The following is an 18,322-nucleotide window of genomic DNA, read 5'->3' as shown; positions in this document are numbered from 1 at the left end:
GGATGTATCATCTCGCTTAAATGAAGAGAATTTTGTAGGTTCCTTTTCTTTCCATTGTGTATATTAATTGTACAAGTTACTGCATTACACAAGGACATTTTCATACAGGTACATAATGTATATTGAACAAACTTCAAAACCTCCTTATCCTTCCCTTTGCCCTCCACCCCTTTCCTTTGACATCCCCCTTTTTATTGTTAACAAACCTCTTCAGTCTTATAATACCTCATTCTTTTAGGAATTACTTGTTGCTATAAATTTAAGTACCTTGAAGGCTTTATTTGGGGGTAGTTTCTGTTTAAAAATGCAGTGTGTCATGTATCCCAAAATGGTTTTGGGGACATTGAATTAAACAGAGCACTGTGACTTTAAATGGCCATGGACTTGGACCTTGAGGATCCTCGTTCTGGGCCAGTAGGATGGGTGAGAAATGACATACTTGCTTTGTATACACTTGAGAGAGATGGGGATAAATGGCTATAGAAATTCAGAGTACAGCTCTAGAAAGGGCATCAGAGTGCCTTGGGAGAGAATGGATGGTGTGAGATCTAATGCAGTTAGCTTGAGGCAGCCATAGAAAAAGGATAGCCTAGTTTGCCCATCAGGCTTGCTGGTTCACAGGTTGCCAAGTGACAGTACTCCAAGACCTACTGGGCCTCTGCATATATGGGCCATCCTGCCAATGGAGAGGATACATAAATTGGACAATTACCTGTCCAGCCAGGATCAGGGTCTCATGCAATGCTATGCTGATATTTTACAGGTGCCCTCATCAGCCATGACAAGCTACTGCTGCAGATCAACCCGGAGCGGGAGCTAGGCAACATGAGCTACAAGCTGGGTCAGGTCAGTTGTGCCATTCCATTCCCTCCTTATAACCAGCCATGCCTGTCCTCGAGCTTGAGCCACATACTACATTCAGAATACTTTATTCTAGATTTTAATATATTTTACACATAAGCATGCAGATGTGTATAAGACATAGTGAAATGATGTAAGACAGGAGAGAGCCAAGAAGCATGAAAGGTCAGAGAGGACAGAATGGAGTCAGCTGAGAACTGCTCAGGCGGATGGAGCACTGACAGCTTCCGGGCTGCTAGTTCAGGCAGCTGAACATTACACTTTAGTAAGAACAATAAGGATAGTTGACAGTTGCCGACTTCAGGGTCAGGGAGCTTTGGTACCTGCTGCTTTACTAGACCTTTCTGTTTCTTCCTACCTTTGCAGAGACAATTCTGTCCTGCGAGGAGTCACAGTGAGGGTTAAAATGTGATGTGCTTTTCATGGAGTGTTTCTAAAGATGAGGTGATGAACAAGACGCCTGGGGCCCCTGGGTACAAGACCATGTTCTAGGGTTCATATCCCTGGCTCTCTGGTCACACTATCCACACTTCTGGCTCTGTCGCATTCAATCTAATTCTTTTTTTCAGTACTTGAGTCCAGTTCCAGGGTCTGCATGCTGAATATAGTAGGACTGTGTGGGGCCAAAGTATGGTTTCAGCCCTGCCTTGCCTGGTATTCCTATCAGCTATCAAAAAAAAAAAAAAAAAAAAAAAAAAAAAAGTTACTGGGCTGAACTGCCACTTTTCATTTTGGGGAAAGAGGAAAGAGATGGTAGAAGGGGCTAGGTGTGGAGAACAGTGGCACCTAGAATTCATTCACAACTCTCAGCCTGCCCTCACTGAAGGCATCTGAGGTCATAAGGGAAAATGCAAGAGGGTTTGTAGAGGAGCAATCAGAAGGGAGGTCACTGTTCACACTGAAGAGTTCAAAAGTCACTTCATCTGGGTGCTCAGACTAGGGGGACTGGTTTGTACCTACCCAACAAGAACGTGAGGCCTTTGCCCATGTCCTTAACTCTGGTGCCTACTTCTGTGGCAGGTATCCATACACTCTGTGTGGCTGGGGAACAACATCACACCTCTGAGAGAGGAGGAATGGGATGAAGAGGAGGAGGAAGAGGCTGATGTCCCTGCACCATCATCACCACCTCTGTCTCCAGTCAATTCCAGGTTTATACTGGCTTTTTTTTTTTTTTTTTTTTAAATAAGCAATTTGAAATTTCTTCTCAGTCACTTGAATATGTTTGGGGTCCTTCTTGAGGTGAACCTCTCATCTGTGTATGGGGAAAATATCCATGTTTCACACTCTGCAGAAAACACCGTGCTGGGGTTGATATTCACTCCTGTTCGCAGTTTCTGCTTGAATTGTACAGTCGCTGGATCCTGCCATCTAGTGCAGCCAGAAAGACCCCTGTTATCCTGATCAGTGAAGTGGTTCGATCTGTAAGTTTGCCTTCCCCTCTTTCCCCTCACCCAGAGGCATGTGCATGCCATGCACACACATGCATGTACATACATGTACTAAATATACTCCACAGACACATCATATAAACACCAAAGCACATTATGCACTAGATAGATACCATATACATAAATGCATACATACCACACTTGTATGTGCCATGCATTCTCCAGAAACACATACACATACAAACTAACATGCATTCACACACATGTACACATGCACGCACACACCACCTGGTCTGTAATGTCTCAGAACCTGTAAAGGAACTCCTGCAACCTCCCAGATGTGGAGGGACAGAGTGTTTGAAGTTGATGCCAGGACAGGTTTTCCTTTTCAGATCCAGAGCAGGTAAATGCTCTTAAACGTAGCACCAGTGTGTAGTATGCCAGTGCTCTCACAATTCCAAAGGCCCACCTTGTCTGTCTTTCTCTTCTGGGGTGGTGACAAACAGCTGTGGATCCCTGGACATTGTTCTTCTTAGATAAGTAGATAGTCTCATGGTACTTCAATGTTCTTCAGCAACAGCCCCAAACATAAGGTATTTACTTTATGAGTGCCATCTGTCAGTATTGACAGGGCTAGAGATGAAAACTGAAAGGCTTGGTCTTTTTAAAAGTGATATTGGGAGCTGGAGAGAGCAGTAGTTAATTAAGAACACTGGCTGTTTTTCTACAGGACCCAGGTCCCACTCCCAGAACCCATGTGTGGGCTCGCAACCACCTGTATCTCAAGTTCCAGGGAATCAGAGTCCCTCCTCTGGCCTCTGTGGGCACAGCACGCAGATAAACAAATACATGTATAATAGATAAGGTGATAGTGGGACCTCAGCAGGTGAAAGTGCTTGCTGTGCAGCTGTGACAGCCTGAGTTTGACCCTCAGGACCCACAGGAAAAGGAGAGCACTGACTTCCAAGAGTTGTTTTCTGGCTTCCATACACATGCTATAGTTTGCACACACCTGCATTTATGCACATACATTATACACACACTCAATGATAATAAATAAAAATAATAGTGATAACAGAGACTCCTAGGACTTCTGAATGCCTGGCCCTGTATTGATGGACATTGTCTGAAAATGATCACCCCTATATGTGGCAACTGAGATCCAAGCTCTTCCTCCATCTGTAGTGTGCATGCAGAGGCATTTTTAGCATGATATTCTGCAACCATTTTTACACTCTATTTTAAGTCTCTCTAATCAGGACTGAGGATTCCCCTATTCTCCCATGCACTAGCCCTGTTCCCACTGCATTTTAGGCTACATTTTTTCCATCCCTTCAGGTATAATGCTCTCCTTTTGTTCTGATCTTCCATGTCTCCAGCTTCTCGTGGTGTCAGACTTATTCACTGAACGCACCCAGTTTGAAATGATGTATCTAACACTGACAGAACTACGGAGAGTGCACCCTTCAGAAGATGAAATCCTCATTCAGTACCTAGTGCCTGCCACTTGTAAGGCAGCTGCTGTCCTTGGTATGGTGAGTGAGAGGTAGGGCAGAGGCTGCCCCACTGAAGCCACTTGGGACTTCTCTGCTTTGGGGCCTGGTATTGGTCAAATGTGTTGCGTGCATTTGCATACTTCAAGGGCCTATTCCAGGCCAAGCTCCTTGGCACACGTGAACCACAGCTCTAGTCAGCTAAAAGAACTCAGTGCCTGTTGGTACCATCCCCACAGGGGACTGAGGTATTTTGTGTTGAACATGGTTGGAGCACTGTGCCCCTTGGCCTTTCTGCCATTATAGTAAGATACCTCTACAGGACAAAGGATGTGGAGGCACTGGGGCAGCACAAATATTGGGACCGTGCCCTGCTTCTGCCAGTCTGTCACTTGGCAGCTCCACTCCATGTCTCTGATAGGGTCTGAACCCCACTGTATTCCTCGGCTTACACAGTCTTTCCTGGTGACTTTGTCATAGTAACCTTGCACTTTCACTTTGGGAAGTGTAGGTCTACCTTTAGCCTCATGATTGTCTTGGTCCAATTGTACTGCCGTCACAAAACACCTTAGACAGGGTAATTTATAAACAACAGATACGTACTGGGAAATCCCCAAAAAGGTGCTCTGGGGATGCCTGATGAGTACTTCATACCTAGATTCTCCCACTCATCAGCGTTTCTCATTATTCTGCTGCTGGTTTATCAGAATTTAGCTAGTACTACTTGGTTTTGCCTTTCCTGTATATGTATTAGGTGCTTCTCATAGAAAATACATCAGATACACACATGAAAATAATTACCTTTGGGTTCTACCTCTTGTTGATGCACAGTAGAGGGCATCAGCATGGCCTGTAAAGGAAAGTGATTCTAGACTGTTGGCATATGTACTTTTGCTCTGTCACCTAATGTTAAATTATTATCATGTTTTAAATTATGTTAAAATGTTATCATTAAATGTTAAAAATTATCTCCGGGCAGTGGTTGCACACACCTTTAATCCCAGGAGTTGGGAGGCAGAGGCCAGTCTGGTTTACAGAGTGAGTTCCAGGAGAGCCAGGGCTACACAGGGAAACCCTATCTAAAAAAACAAACAAACAAAATGTTAAAAATTATTATCATGTCCTAAATATATGTTTCCTGGAATCCATTTCTGTGAGAACAATAGAAACTTGCTTGTTCAGGGACTAGAGAGATGGCTCAGTGGTTAAGAACATTTGGTGCCCTTGCAAAATACCTGAGTTAATTCCTAGCACCTACATTGCCAGCTCACAACCAGTACCCTCTTCTGGCCTCTACAGGTTTCCATAATGCACATGTATATTTAACATGTGGACACATGCACGCATACCACATACAAAAATGAAAGAAATCTTTTAGAAAAAGAAAGAAACTTACTTGTTCAGTAGACACATGAGTGACTGCTGGGTGTGAAGTGGTTCAGGCTACCGGCATCAGTGGTGCAGATGAGCCTGCTAGGGTCCTGTGTGTCAGGTTTTCCCTTGGTAGGAAGAGCCTTTGCTGTGATCGCTGCAGCCACAGGTCTAACCCTGTGCAGCCTGACAGCAGCAACACACATAGGTCATGGCAGAGCACAACTCCCACCTCTCTTTACTGTTCTGCTATAGATTCTGTTGTCACTGAACGTAGAGGCTAGAACAGGTATACAGCATGGGTGGCCTTAGCCTGGGCCATGCTGGTGACTTAGCACCATCCAGACAGCAGGAACAATGAGCACTTAGTCCCCCTGTGTGAGCACACTCTTCAAAGCAGGCATCTTCTGGGTGCTGTCAGGACTGTGTCCTTGTGGGAGGTCCATTTTCCTTCATGGGGGGGCTTCAGTGACTTGACTTTCCTTGTAACTGTGGTTTTGTGCTCAGGCCCAGGTTCCTCAGGCAAAATGTAAATCAAATGCATCAGGCAAATAATGGTGATTTTTTTTTTTTTTTTTTAAAGAACAACCCCAAGGCAGAGTGGCGAATGGCTCCAGTTCCCACTCTGTGTACATAGGCGGCTGTCTTTGGAAGCAATTGTCTTCTGAGAGGTTTTCAGCCTGTCTTGTGTTGCTACAGATGGTGTTGTACTGTGCATTGCTTTTGCTGGGGAAACCTGAACAAAGGTCTGTTCACCTCAGATAAGGCACTGATGATCTAAGTCCAGCTTGTAAACCAATGTATTTATTGGCTTCCCTCATAGGAGCATAGGTGAGGGCTTACTTAGTGGTACTGGTTGACTTCAAAACAGCTGCACACTATAAAGTCCTACCATGGCATAGGTAATGACACCTCAAAAGCTGTATAAACGGAGACATGGCATCCTTCTTCCTCTTCAATTAACCTTCCCAAGACCAAGTGCAGCTGGGGCAGAATTATGTGTAGTATGCTGAGGTTTGGCTTTCGGTCCTTAGCTACCCCTGCTAAGAGGGAGCATTATAGTTTTGTACTTATGAAAGTCTTGTGTGAATGCAGGTAATCCAGCTCCTCTGATTTCAATGTGGTATGATTGTGTCATTTCTAGAGAATAGTGTTCCACAGTATGCATCCAACTGTCACTTTTCTTTGCTCACTGTTAGAGCCTTCAACATACATATCCTGGTATTGTGCTTGCAAAAGTGTTGGCAGAGGTCTAGGTTTTACTATCCTTAGAAAGGACACACAGCTTCATGGGAGTACCCTGGGAAGGGGAATGAGAAGGAAGTTACTGGCAAAGTCTGTTAATCTTCTTTAGCCCAAGACCATTAGATAAAGACTCCCTAGAGAGGGTTGGATGGCCTCTTTTTTTGTTTTTGTTTGGCTGAGATTTTTTGTTTTGTTTTGTTTTTGAGACAGGGTTTCTCTGTGATAGTTCTGGCTGTCCTGGAACTCACTCTATAGACCAGGCTGACCCCAAACTCAGAGATCTGCCTGCCTCTGCCTCCCAAGTGCTGAGATTAAAGGTATGCACCACCACTGCCCGGCAACCAGATGGTCTCTTCTGTTACTAAAACCAAATGAGTCTTCAGCCAGCCTTTCCTAGTAGGATGTCCAGTAGAGTATAGTCAGACACTGCAGTACTGCCACTGGATTGCATCACACAACAGCAGTCTTCACTGCTGAAGAAGTCCTGTCTCGGCATAAATTCAGCTGCCACATTTAGAATACTCAGAGAAAGTGATACCATGTCAGTCCAGGTTAGCACAAATTAATGTCAGGAAGCTTTTGCTAGGAGAAACCAGACCAAGGTTCATTTTAGTGAAGAGACATGAGGCAAAATCAGCTGAGGGTTAAGATTCCTGTGTAAAGACTAGAAAACCAGGTGTGAATACTGTGCCAGAATAGTCATACAGAATACAACTCATCCATCCAAGGCGGTAGACAAGGAGTAGACAACACATACGAGATGTTCCTACAGGGGGCAGCGGAGCTCAGAATCCAGGGTTGTCAGTGGAGGCAGGTTACAGGAGCACCCTCTGCCCAGTGACTACAACTCTAAAAGGAAAAACAAGTGTGGGCACAAATCACGTTTTCTACATAAGGTAAACCTTTTCTCAAATTCAGACTTTTAGATAGGGTCAGCACTGTACACCAACCTCTCCTGTGTGGACTTCTCTGTATGCTGGACAATAGCCAGGCTCTTTCAGCTTCAGGGAAGCAGGGCATTGGCAGTCAGCCACAAATCTGTCTCCAGCAGCTCGTGTCTGTGCTTGTATCCAGGACAAAACTGTAGCAGAACCAGTCAGCCGCCTACTGGAGAGCACACTCAGGAGCAGCCACCTCCCCAGCCAGATCGGAGCCCTGCATGGCATCCTCTACGTGTTGGAGTGTGACCTCTTGGATGACACTGCAAAGCAGCTTATTCCAGTTGTTAGTGACTATCTGCTGTCCAACCTCAAAGGAATAGCCCAGTGAGTGGGGTTGGCTGGGTGGGCTACAGCCTTCGGTGTGGTCTTAACAACAACGAACCTAAAAAAAAATCAAACAAAAGAGCCCTGTTTGACTTTCCAAGTATATGCTAGGCCTGGCATGGTAGCACACACTTATAATCCCAGCATTTGAGAGGCTGAGGCAGGAAAATTGGCATAAGCTTGAAACCAGCCAGGGCAGCAGATGAAATCCTGTTTCAGAAGCAGTGACAAAGTATATGCCAGGTCCTGGTAGGTCACAGACAGGGAACCCAGGAAATAGTAGCCATGAAACACAAGGACACGAGTGTATGTCAGAAGCTTTCTTGGACATCTCTAGCAAGATGGAAAGTCCTGCCTCTGCATCACTCTCCTTTGGCACTTAGTACACTGAAGCAACCTTATCTTCTGCCACCAGACTTAGCCTCCTTTTTAGTTTCTGACCAGCCCCATGTTTCCTGTGAAGCCCTTTATTCCTGCTCTAATCTCTACCTCCCAGTAAAGATGCCTTACATGCAGCCACACATGGATGTATTGCTGGTCCTTTTGAAAACAAGTTGAGCCCATCACAGCTCTGTCTTAGAAGCAGAGGGAGGTGCTGTGACCTGATGGAGCACAGCTGGACACTCAGAAGTTTGGGATATGAGTTAGGGATGAGAAGGGACTTGGAGGAAAAGCCAGCTGTTCTGCTGTGACAGATGGAGAGTAAAGTTAAATGAAAGGTTTGGGAGTGGTGAGGTCCTGGGCTGACAGACATAGTTGCTGTGAAGAGGTACCCTTCTGACAGGTGAGTAGAAGTGCATTTCAGGGGCCCAAGAGGCAGTGGTGAGTTGAGCTGGAACAGAGAGAGTGACTTGTAGGAAGGCACTTTCTTCCCTGTAGTCCTTGCTGAACAGTAGCTTACATGTGTGCAAGGTAAGCAAACAGCCACCCACTGGCCTGGAGCAGATTTGGGCAGGTATGGGAAAGCACAATCTGCTGAGGAATGAAGGGAGCATAGAGGACTAGGGTGGGTGTGAGGAGCTTGCAGTGTCCAGTCAGATAATAAGTAGACCTTGCTCAGCTCTTTGGGCAGAGGGTCCCATGTCACATAAAAAACAGTGGCCAGTTCCTAGGAGTTACAGTGTCATTTGAACATATCTGAAAGGATAGAAGAGATGGTGTGTGGCTCCTTTGTTTATGTTGGCATTGCTCTAACTCATATGTTAGCTAGGTCCCTACTGTTGCCATTGGCAACGCGTACCAGCTGGAGGTTCTATGAGTCAGAGTGTTAAGTTGGCACATGCCACACATGGGGCAAACTGACACTCTGAAGATGCATCTTGAACGTGAAGATCTGCAGGGAGAGTGAAGTGGCCTGTGAAGAGCTACAGCATTGGGGTAGTGTGCCAAGCTGAGGCCATTCAGCTCTGGAAACAGTGTAGTCACCAGGCCAGCCAGGTGAAAAGGCCTGGAGGAGTTGGCATGGCCCAAGACGCTATACTCAATAAACATGGATGGATATGCTTTAATACTGTCTCCCATTCTCAGCTGTGTGAACGTTCATAGCCAGCAGCATGTGCTGGTGATGTGCGCCACTGCATTCTATCTGATGGAAAACTACCCTCTGGATGTGGGGCCAGAATTTTCAGCATCTGTGATACAGGTAAGAGGGCTCTGGATGGGCTGTGTTGGACACAGGCAGGTTTCCTTGTGGACTGAACCAGTGGGCCATTGTGCTTTTGAGAGGGTAAGAACAAACAAGCCTTTCTTCTTGTCTAGATGTGTGGAGTGATGCTGTCTGGAAGTGAGGAGTCCACCCCCTCCATCATTTACCACTGTGCCCTCCGGGGTCTGGAGCGTCTCCTGCTGTCTGAGCAGCTCTCTCGGTTAGATACAGAGTCTCTGGTCAAGCTAAGCGTGGACAGAGTGAATGTACAAAGCCCACACCGGGCCATGGCGGCCCTAGGCCTGATGCTCACCTGCATGTACACAGGTGAGCAAGTTGTAAGGGTTGTAGACTCAACAAAAACCACTGTGCCTGCCCTAGCTTCTAAGAAGTGAAGCAGGAACATATTCAGGAACACAAGCCAGACCTCGTGGTGTGACAGCCTTAGTGTGGCCCTAAACTAGCCCTGTCATTTCCAGAAATTCTAGGGTCCAAGGCAAGAGAGCAGCTCATATGACACCACTATGTGTAGATATCAGAGCTGCCTCTGGCCACTGCATCCCTGAGAGTTGTAAGAAAGTTGAGCTGCACCCTACCTTGCTAGAGACCAATCACTTGCTTTTGAAGGATCTCTGTCTGTCTGGTCAAGTCCTATATGAATGAGTCACTGAGTGCTGCTTTCAAGCCTCTTGACTTTCAATCCTATAGCTTCCCAGGTGTTTCTGTTTCAGGAAAAGAAAAAGCCAGTCCAGGCAGAACCTCTGACCCCAGTCCTGCTACACCTGACAGTGAGTCTGTGATCGTTGCTATGGAGCGGGTATCTGTTCTCTTTGATAGGTAAGAAATGCAGCACAGCCCCACCTCTAACCTCAATAGTCATTGACCATCGTAGAGCCAAAGCCAGAGCAGTTGCTTCTGTATTTGTTCATCCTCTTGTGGCCATTTTCCCAATGCGTGTATATTCACTGAGCACCACTAGCAGCCAGACTCAGGGATAACTGGGCCCATGCATGTGTACAGCCATGCCACTGCCGGTATGGATCCCACAGTCCACTGCTAAGGAAATAAACACTTGTGGGAGTGTGCCCAAGTGCTGTGGTGGGGCTCGGCCCACACCCACAGGAATACACCCTTGGTTGGGCAGAGACAAAGCTAAGTGTCTGAGTTACTTTTGCACTTCTCAGCTGTACACCAGAGTTGTGTGTGCATTAGCAGGGTAGTTGTAGGTCACCTGTCCTTCAGGATGTGGCTAAGTGGCCACTGTTGAATGCTGAGAAAAGAGTCAACAGAGCGTAGATGGGTCCTTGTCTGATGGAAAGGAAAAACTCCTGGTTGACAGTAGTGGTGCTCTGATACTAGGACCAGTAACAGTGAAAAGTTCTTGAAGCACATTGATATGGAAAGACTCTTCTATGATGTCACCACCCCACCCTCTTTCTGCTGTTCCTTTACAGGGATTTCCCACAACTCTACATTGTTTTCCCCATAGTGGCAAAGATCATCCTGTACCTGGATCAGTCGAGGCAGCGCAAAAAAAAAAAAAAAAAAAAAAAAAAAAAGTCTAGGTGTCACCTTTGGCTTTTAAAAAGCTCATGCTTAATTGTGAGCTGAACCCCACTTAGAGCATCTGTGTGTCTGTGTGGGTCAAGGGCCTCTGAGCCTCAGTCCATGTTAGCTCTGTAGGCGGGACTGAGACCAGAGCCAGGGTAAAGCTCAGATTAGCTCCCCTCCTTACAGGATCCGCAAGGGGTTTCCCTGTGAAGCCAGGGTTGTGGCAAGGATCCTGCCTCAGTTCCTAGATGACTTCTTCCCACCTCAAGACGTCATGAACAAAGTCATTGGAGAGTTTCTATCCAACCAGCAGCCATACCCACAGTTGATGGCCACTGTAGTATACAAGGTAAGGGTGTCCGTGTGGGGCAAGGACAGAGCAGGGGGATGAAGGTGGAGTCGAGTCCAGTAGGCCTGTCATCGGGGCTAGAGTCACCCTGTAAGATGGGTGGCAGTTGTGGCAGTACCCCCACCCCACAGCCTGACCCTGTGCTCAGGACTCTCTCCTCCCCAGGTTTTTCAGACTCTGCACACTGCTGGGCAGTCATCCATGGTCAGAGACTGGGTCATGCTGTCCCTGTCCAACTTCACACAAAGAACTCCAGTTGCCATGGCCATGTGGAGCCTCTCCTGCTTCCTTGTCAGTGCATCTACCAGCCCGTGGGTTTCAGCGCTGTATCCTTCCACGGGTCTTTGGCCATACTCGGTCTCTGCCAGCCCTTCCTTATCCTCCTAGCATGAGGTCAGGTTTCATTGAATGCTTTGAAACTAAACTCTCCAGAACCCCACAAACAGCAAACATTGCTGCAGTGAGGACCAGCCTCCAGCAGCTTAGGGTTTGAGGGGGAGCCTACAGAGTCAACAGGCTACCCATCAACTTGACTTTTCCATCTGAGGGAGTAGAACTTAATTCTCTAGGACCATCAAGCGGGGGCTAAACTTAACTCTCTGAAGCCAACAAAAAGGAAAAAACACACTCAGGTTCTTTCTCTGTTCACTGTCTTATCTTGTCTTTACTTTTCCTTTACAGCTTATATATTCCAACAAAATATTTTAGGCAATATAAAAATTACAATGTAGTTACATTCTATTTTTCAAGTGAATAATTATAATGAATTTGGGTAAAAAAAAAAGAATGTTTCCCATTTCCCTTTCATGATTAAATATCCTACATACATATTATAGATGAAAAACAAATTGTCCCAAGAATCTACGTACGTTCATGTCCAAGCAACTTGTTATAGATTAACAGAATGTAACCACCAAGGTATTTTTCTCAGCCAGTTCTTCTACTGGCAGACTGCATTTTATGGTTTCCAAGAAAGGATCAGTCACTTTATTACTCATGTCAAAAAGTAATCTTATAAGGAATCTTAAAAGAACCACAAACCTAAACTTGTATATATGAAAAACAGTCAGCTCCACTTTACTCAGGGTGCATACCCACACTCATCAACAGTTTTCTTCTTATAGATCAGGAAGCTGAGGGCAGAAATGTATGTGTACAAGAAATTAATCATATTTGATTGTCAACCAGTCCTAGCAGGAAAGGCATGCCTTTTAATTGTAATTAGGCTGTTTTGTTCTTGTTCCTTGACCTTAACGAGTCCCTCACTCAGCTATGTGCCTTTCTAAACCTTTAGAACGATTCCTTGGGTTTTCACCTCAAAGCTAGTCACAAAGACATCTTAACTTGGCCTTAAGTCACTTTCAAAGCTTTGTTTCAGCTATGATGCACTCTGAAACCCATGAACACATCTCCCAACATTAAGATTAAAAGGATTTGAGCTAGCTGGGCATCTGGGATTCAGTTGTTTTTCTTAATCATTAACTTAAGCAACTGTTTATATGGCTTCTCAATAGAAACTCATTTTTTCTAGCTGTGTCCCTTCCTTGTTTTACTATCTATCCTCTGTAGCCTCTGCTTTCTCAAGAGACAGGGGCAGCATTTTATCCTACCTTTACCTATGTTAATTTCCCCACTAAACTAACCTCTATAATCCCTTACTATGTTTATTAAAAACCCTCAATCATCAAACTTCTATTTGAACTGACGCTATTATTGTATTGTCAAACAGCTTAGGAGGAAATCACCTTCTTAATAATCCATAGGTAAAAATTCCCAGTAGGGCAGGCTATTTCCAAGACTACATTAAGGGCAGTGGGGCTCCCCACATCCATTCACACCATGCCAGATACCAAAGAAAAATGGTAGCAACAAACATGTAAAAACACAGCAATAGCAAGGGACATTCTGGGGCTGAGGCTTTTGGCACTTTGCCTATCTGAGATTCACCCATCAAGGTTCACCCATTGGTGCCAGGTGGTGGTGGTGCACGCCTTTAATCCCAGCGATCAGGAGGCAGAGAGGCAGGCAGATCTCTGAGTTTGAGACCACCCTGGTCCACAAATCAAGTTCCAGGATAGGCTCCAAAGCTATACAGAGAAACCTTGTCTCAAAAAGGAAAGATAAGATCGACCCATCGGCGCTTTGCCTCCTGGCGAGCCAGCTTCCCGAACGTTAGCAGCCACCTGCTGCTCCTCTGACGCAGCCACTGGCACCTAAAGGTATAAAACTTTGACAGGGACACAAAACAGAAGGTCTAGCCATTTGCCAGCCAGGGCTGCCCAATGTGTGGGTTTGTGGCAGGAGTGCTATTGCCGAAGGATAGGAGGAGAGCACGGCGGAGGCAGGGCAGCTCAGGCCAGCCGCTGGCCCTGCGGCTGCCTTATCCTCTGGCATGCTCTATCCCTCTGAGATTTCTTCAATGCTGCTTCTCATTAGTTCTCATCTTTATGCTGTGGTCACCCTCCTGGGGAAGGTCATAAATAAAGCTGCAGTTCCCGCCCCAACAGGCCTGCCAGGAGTTCCTCTTTTGGCAACCTCCCCCACAGTAGACCACGAGAGCTACTGAGCAGCAAAGTTGCCTTGGTGGTGACAGCAGAGCCTCACCCCAAGTGCTGGGAAAACCTTACAGGCAGGGTGCTATCTTTACCCTCCCTGCACTGGAGCAGTGTGAGCAGGAACACCAGCCATTACCACTGGGGAGCCCAGCCCAGGTAAGTGCTGCTACCCAGAGCACTGGGAACCAGCACCCTGTCTGCACTATAGGGCTCCTACTTTCTGGGCCTCTCTGCCTGCCCATTCTCCTGGGCAGATAGCTGGCTGCAGCTAGAAGAGGGTTGCAAACAGCAGCTGCTGCTGATGCCTAGGCTGCCCTCTGTTTTGGTTGCCCTCAATCCCTGGACCTGTTGGTAGACTGTTAGGAAGGGAACTTCTTGGGGAGGCTGTCTTCATACCCTTGCTATTGACCCCCCTTAACTCTTCTACCAGCCTTCCACATGTCATCAGCAGGATGGGCAAACTGGAGCCCATAGATGTGAACCTTTTCTGCCTGGTTGCCACAGACTTCTACAGACACCAGATAGAGGAGGAATTCGACCGCAGGGCTTTCCAGTCTGTGTTTGAGGTGGTGGCAGCACCAGGAAGTCCGTACCACCGGCTGCTTGCTTGTTTGCGAAATGTCCACAAGGTCACCACCTGCTGAGTAGTACCTGTGGCACAAGAGGCTGAGAGGAGGCGACTGCTGGGGGCAGAGCCTCTAGGAGCCTGTGCCAAGCTTCTGCTAGGGCTTCCACGTGTGTCAGGTGGACAGCCAGGCAATGCAGGAGTGCTTTGCACTGCGGGCTGTGCAGGGAATATGTACTATGTTGGGGTTGAGCCTGAGTCCTGGGTCCTGGCCACACTGCAGCTGGTGGCAGTGCTAGGTTGACCAGGTGTTTATCTTTTTCCTAGTGTTCCCCTGGCCAAGGTTACCAGGTGGCAGCTGTCCTGGTATGTGGAGCAGAAGTCCTAGCTCTTGCCAGATGGTTCTGGGCCCTCTTGTCCCACTGGGCTGGAGAACTCTCACCCACATTTCCCCAGCAGGGTTTACCTGCCGCACCAGTGTCTGGACACAGAATGAATGGTGTGGGGGCTGGGAACTGGGTGCCAGGTGTCCAGCATCATTTTCCCTTTCTCTGTTTTCTTCTCAGGAGTTAATTATGTCAGTAAAGAGATTAATTTTAATGTAACTTTCTATGCCCGTGTAAAGTGTGTGACTCGCAAGGCCTGTGCTGCATGTGATAAAGTTTGTAGAAGTGGATGGGCCTTCTGGCCACCGCTCCCTCTCCTGTAGCTACTCAGTGTAGTCACACAGTCCCTCGTGTAGCTCTCCCAACACCCGATGGCACTTGCATCTCACACATCTCCCTTTTTTTATGCATCACACTTGACCAGCACAGAGAGAGGTGTTCATGTCGACTGCCCTACTAAGAATGCTGCCCGTGGCCTAACTAAGGGTTAAGGAGAGCTGCTTCTCACCTTGTGGTTGAACGAGGCTTGCCTGCGGCAACATCCCCTCCTCGGGCATGACTGTCAGACTGTCTACTCAGCAGTAACAATGCAGTCTCTTGGTCCCTCAGCCTAGCCAGAAACGGCCTCTGCTGCACCAAAGAGGCTACCCCAATAACCTCATCTCTGGTCCTGGCTGACCTGGGCTGTAGCCTGCCCAGGAACGGTCTAGCCATTGTGGATGCTTTCCCTTTGTATCTTCTATATGGCAAAGATCTGAGGAGCGCTGGCCTGTCCTAGCAGCTGTTAAGAATAGGCCCAGCCCCTTTTTTACCCCTTCCCATCTTCCCTCTGTCAGCCCAGGAGCATATAGACCTATGCCTGTCAGCACAGGGAGGGTTCAGCCTGACCAGATGAGGCACCGGAGGGAAGGTTGAGAATCAGGTCAGCCTATGGCCTAGGGGCAGCCTCCTATGCTTGTCAGAGCCATCTCTTCCCAAGGCCCAGGCCCAGAGTAGCCAGCTCATGTTAATGAAAATGAGCCTTAGACATGGGCTGCCCTCATTTTCTGGCTTGGTTCAGGAGCTCTGCTTGGCTATATGACAAGGTAGGTTCTCTGCTGCTCAGCTACGTCATGTCCGTGCAGAGTAGGGGGAAAGGGTCATTGGAGCTGTTTGTAGGCTACACAGGAGGAAAGAGCTTGTAGCCTATCAGATTAATTAACTGCTTCAGTCCATGAAGTGCTGCCTTGAGACCCTTGAATTCCCTTTCTGTCTTCCCATCATGACACCTGAAAGACAGTTTGGATGCAAGGTTCCCTATCATCCACGGTCATGGGGAGCCTCACAACTGGCCTGATTCTTTTTCTGTCTGCCCTGGCAGAGGCCACCCCAAGCCAACCCAGTGGATGTGGATCTGGTCTTTCAAGAGAACCTTAAGGGAAAGTACTGAATTTTGACAAAAGACAGTCACCAGTGCCCTTTGCTGATCTAGGGCTCTCACTTCTTACCCTAGATTTCCCAGCTGGAAGTGCTTGGGGGTCACAGGGAAGTTCTTGAATTGTTGATGCCACACCCCCAGGTTGGCCCAACAGCTCCGAGACAGGCATGTTGCAGGCCTGATTGCTGCTTGTGGTAGATGTTTATAAGAAAACTGAACATAAAATCGGGAACCATTCCCATGGAGTTCAGTTGGCCCCTTGTTTTTAGTGGATCAGAGACATGTTCTTAATATGGGACTAGAACAGCCTCTCCCACCAAGCTGTTCTCTTCTGATGGGCACCACCGCCTAGAGATGCACCCAGACACAGGCAGGCGTGCATTTGTGTGTGTACATACCCAGAGTTGTACTTGTGTACATACACCCATGCACGCACACACACTCCTCAAGACATATGTAAGATGCCTGACCATTCTTCCTGAAAACTGCCTCTTTTGAACCTGCCACATACAGTCAACTTTGTGACTCTAGCATCTGAGAAGGGGGACTCAATATAAAATTTAAAAAATAAAAATAAAATAAAAGGCCACAGCTCATTAAAGTCCCACAGGAGACATTACCCCACCTGACTGACTGCAGGAGGGACCAAGACTTTTTATCAAATTCCTCAAAAATCTATGGATTTCCAAACTTTTATTTTTAAATGTTATTTTGATTATGAAGTTTGAGGGGGTAAGAGATGGGATGTTGTTTTCCTGTTCATATTGTCAGGAAAGATTTTAATGAAACCAGGGTAGAACTATTTGGCAATGCACTTCAGCATGTTTCTTCTCCAAAATGTGCCTCTCTCCCACTGCTGGCCCCCTTGACATGTAGGTGACTTTGCAACTGCCAAGTGCCCTTTATTCTTCTCATTTTTGTCTGCACATGTACCCTTCAAGAGGGAAGAGTTCAAGTGGAACCACCTCCAGCCCTACAGAATGTAGTGCCAGCAAAGGCACTAACCCTAACCGACCCCTTCCCTGGCAGAAAGCACCTTCCCATAAGTGAAGCCGCTCTGCTTTCAGCCCATGGGACCAGTCTGGCACAGCAGGAGCTTGGCTCACAGCCACCTGGCAAGGAGCACTTGCCTCCCTTTGTGGGGCTGCAGAATTGGTCTCTAATTGCCCCCTGTGAGCATCCTTACCCATGCAGTCTCACTTGAGTTTAAATCTTCCCTCCAACACTGATCACTGAGATCATAGCTGCAGCCAGAGCAGGCATGAAGCTATCTTCTCAGGGTTGCTGTGTGGCAGTAGTAGAAGACACTGAAAGCTGCTGAGGCTGGGTGGGGAGCTTGGGATTGTCACAGGTTGGAAGAGAACTTCCAGGACAGAACCCACACTGAGCAGTGTGACAACTAAAGACGATCTGAAGGTTCAGGACCACCCTCTATGTGTGCTTGTCACACTTTAGGGCCATCAAAGGAATTGCTCCCCTCAGTGTCTCTGGAAACACCCTCTCCCACAAATTGGGTCTAAGGTGATGGTGGCAGAGACCTACCTGCAGAGGTTTGCCTGCATTCTAGGGGTTCCTGTCCAGGCCTTGCTGCTGTGTGCCACAGGCTCCACTGGGAACCAGGAGGGCTATGATGGGTGTGCCCCGGAGCCCAGCCCAGACCTGGCTGTCTACTTCCAAGAGGAAGGACTGACATGAAATGTATATTTAAAAATTTTAAATTGCAGATATTGTACATTTGAATTAAAGAAGCAATTAAACTGTTACTGTCTGAGGCTTGCTTTACTTATGAGAACCTCCTTTCTAGCATTTGAGAACAGGATGCTCATCTCCAGTGGGCAAGCATACCACCCAGCAAGCTGTTCTGACACTGTAACGTCAGGCAACACTAGGTATGGAATGAGTCGAGGTGTCTGGAGTTGGGACCGTGCCCAGGGGTATTCACAAACCCTATTGAAGTGTTCTCCCTGTCTGGGAGGTATGATGTGCCAAAATCTGATAGTTATTGGCACTTTAAGCCATCATGCAAGGTCCTAGATATTGTTTCAGCTTCCCTGTGATGCTTCAGAATACTAGAGGGGTGATGAGGCTCTGTCCTCACAGAGAACACACAATTTGGCTTTGGAGTCTTTGCATAGTCTCTGACTCTTCCTTTCTGGTCAAGTTCCTGGTCCAGATGGAACTCCTCTGCCCCTACCCCGCCACTGCCAGCACAGCTGGTCTTCCCACCT

General features: G+C 47.2%; 1 protein-coding gene across 1 annotated transcript in view; it reads left to right on the top strand.

The window, feature by feature from the left end:
- The window catches only part of Htt (huntingtin), a 133,081-nt gene extending 115,224 nt beyond the window's left edge, over positions 1-17,857 (top strand). The window contains exons 57-67 of the mRNA XM_051200276.1: positions 764-846; positions 1,882-2,012; positions 2,156-2,285; positions 3,632-3,787; positions 7,436-7,626; positions 9,154-9,268; positions 9,385-9,598; positions 10,003-10,108; positions 11,009-11,171; positions 11,337-11,497; positions 14,157-17,857. Coding sequence (XP_051056233.1) covers positions 764-846; positions 1,882-2,012; positions 2,156-2,285; positions 3,632-3,787; positions 7,436-7,626; positions 9,154-9,268; positions 9,385-9,598; positions 10,003-10,108; positions 11,009-11,171; positions 11,337-11,497; positions 14,157-14,370 — 1,664 coding nt within the window. The 3' untranslated portion in view covers positions 14,371-17,857. The remainder of the gene's footprint in view (positions 1-763; positions 847-1,881; positions 2,013-2,155; positions 2,286-3,631; positions 3,788-7,435; positions 7,627-9,153; positions 9,269-9,384; positions 9,599-10,002; positions 10,109-11,008; positions 11,172-11,336; positions 11,498-14,156) is intronic.
- The last annotated feature ends 465 nt before the right edge of the window (positions 17,858-18,322 follow it).

Source organism: Phodopus roborovskii, unplaced genomic scaffold (genome assembly GCF_943737965.1).
Source record: "Phodopus roborovskii unplaced genomic scaffold, PHOROB, whole genome shotgun sequence".
Lineage (NCBI taxonomy): Eukaryota > Metazoa > Chordata > Mammalia > Rodentia > Cricetidae > Phodopus > Phodopus roborovskii.
This window is presented reverse-complemented; position numbering and strand designations above follow the sequence as displayed.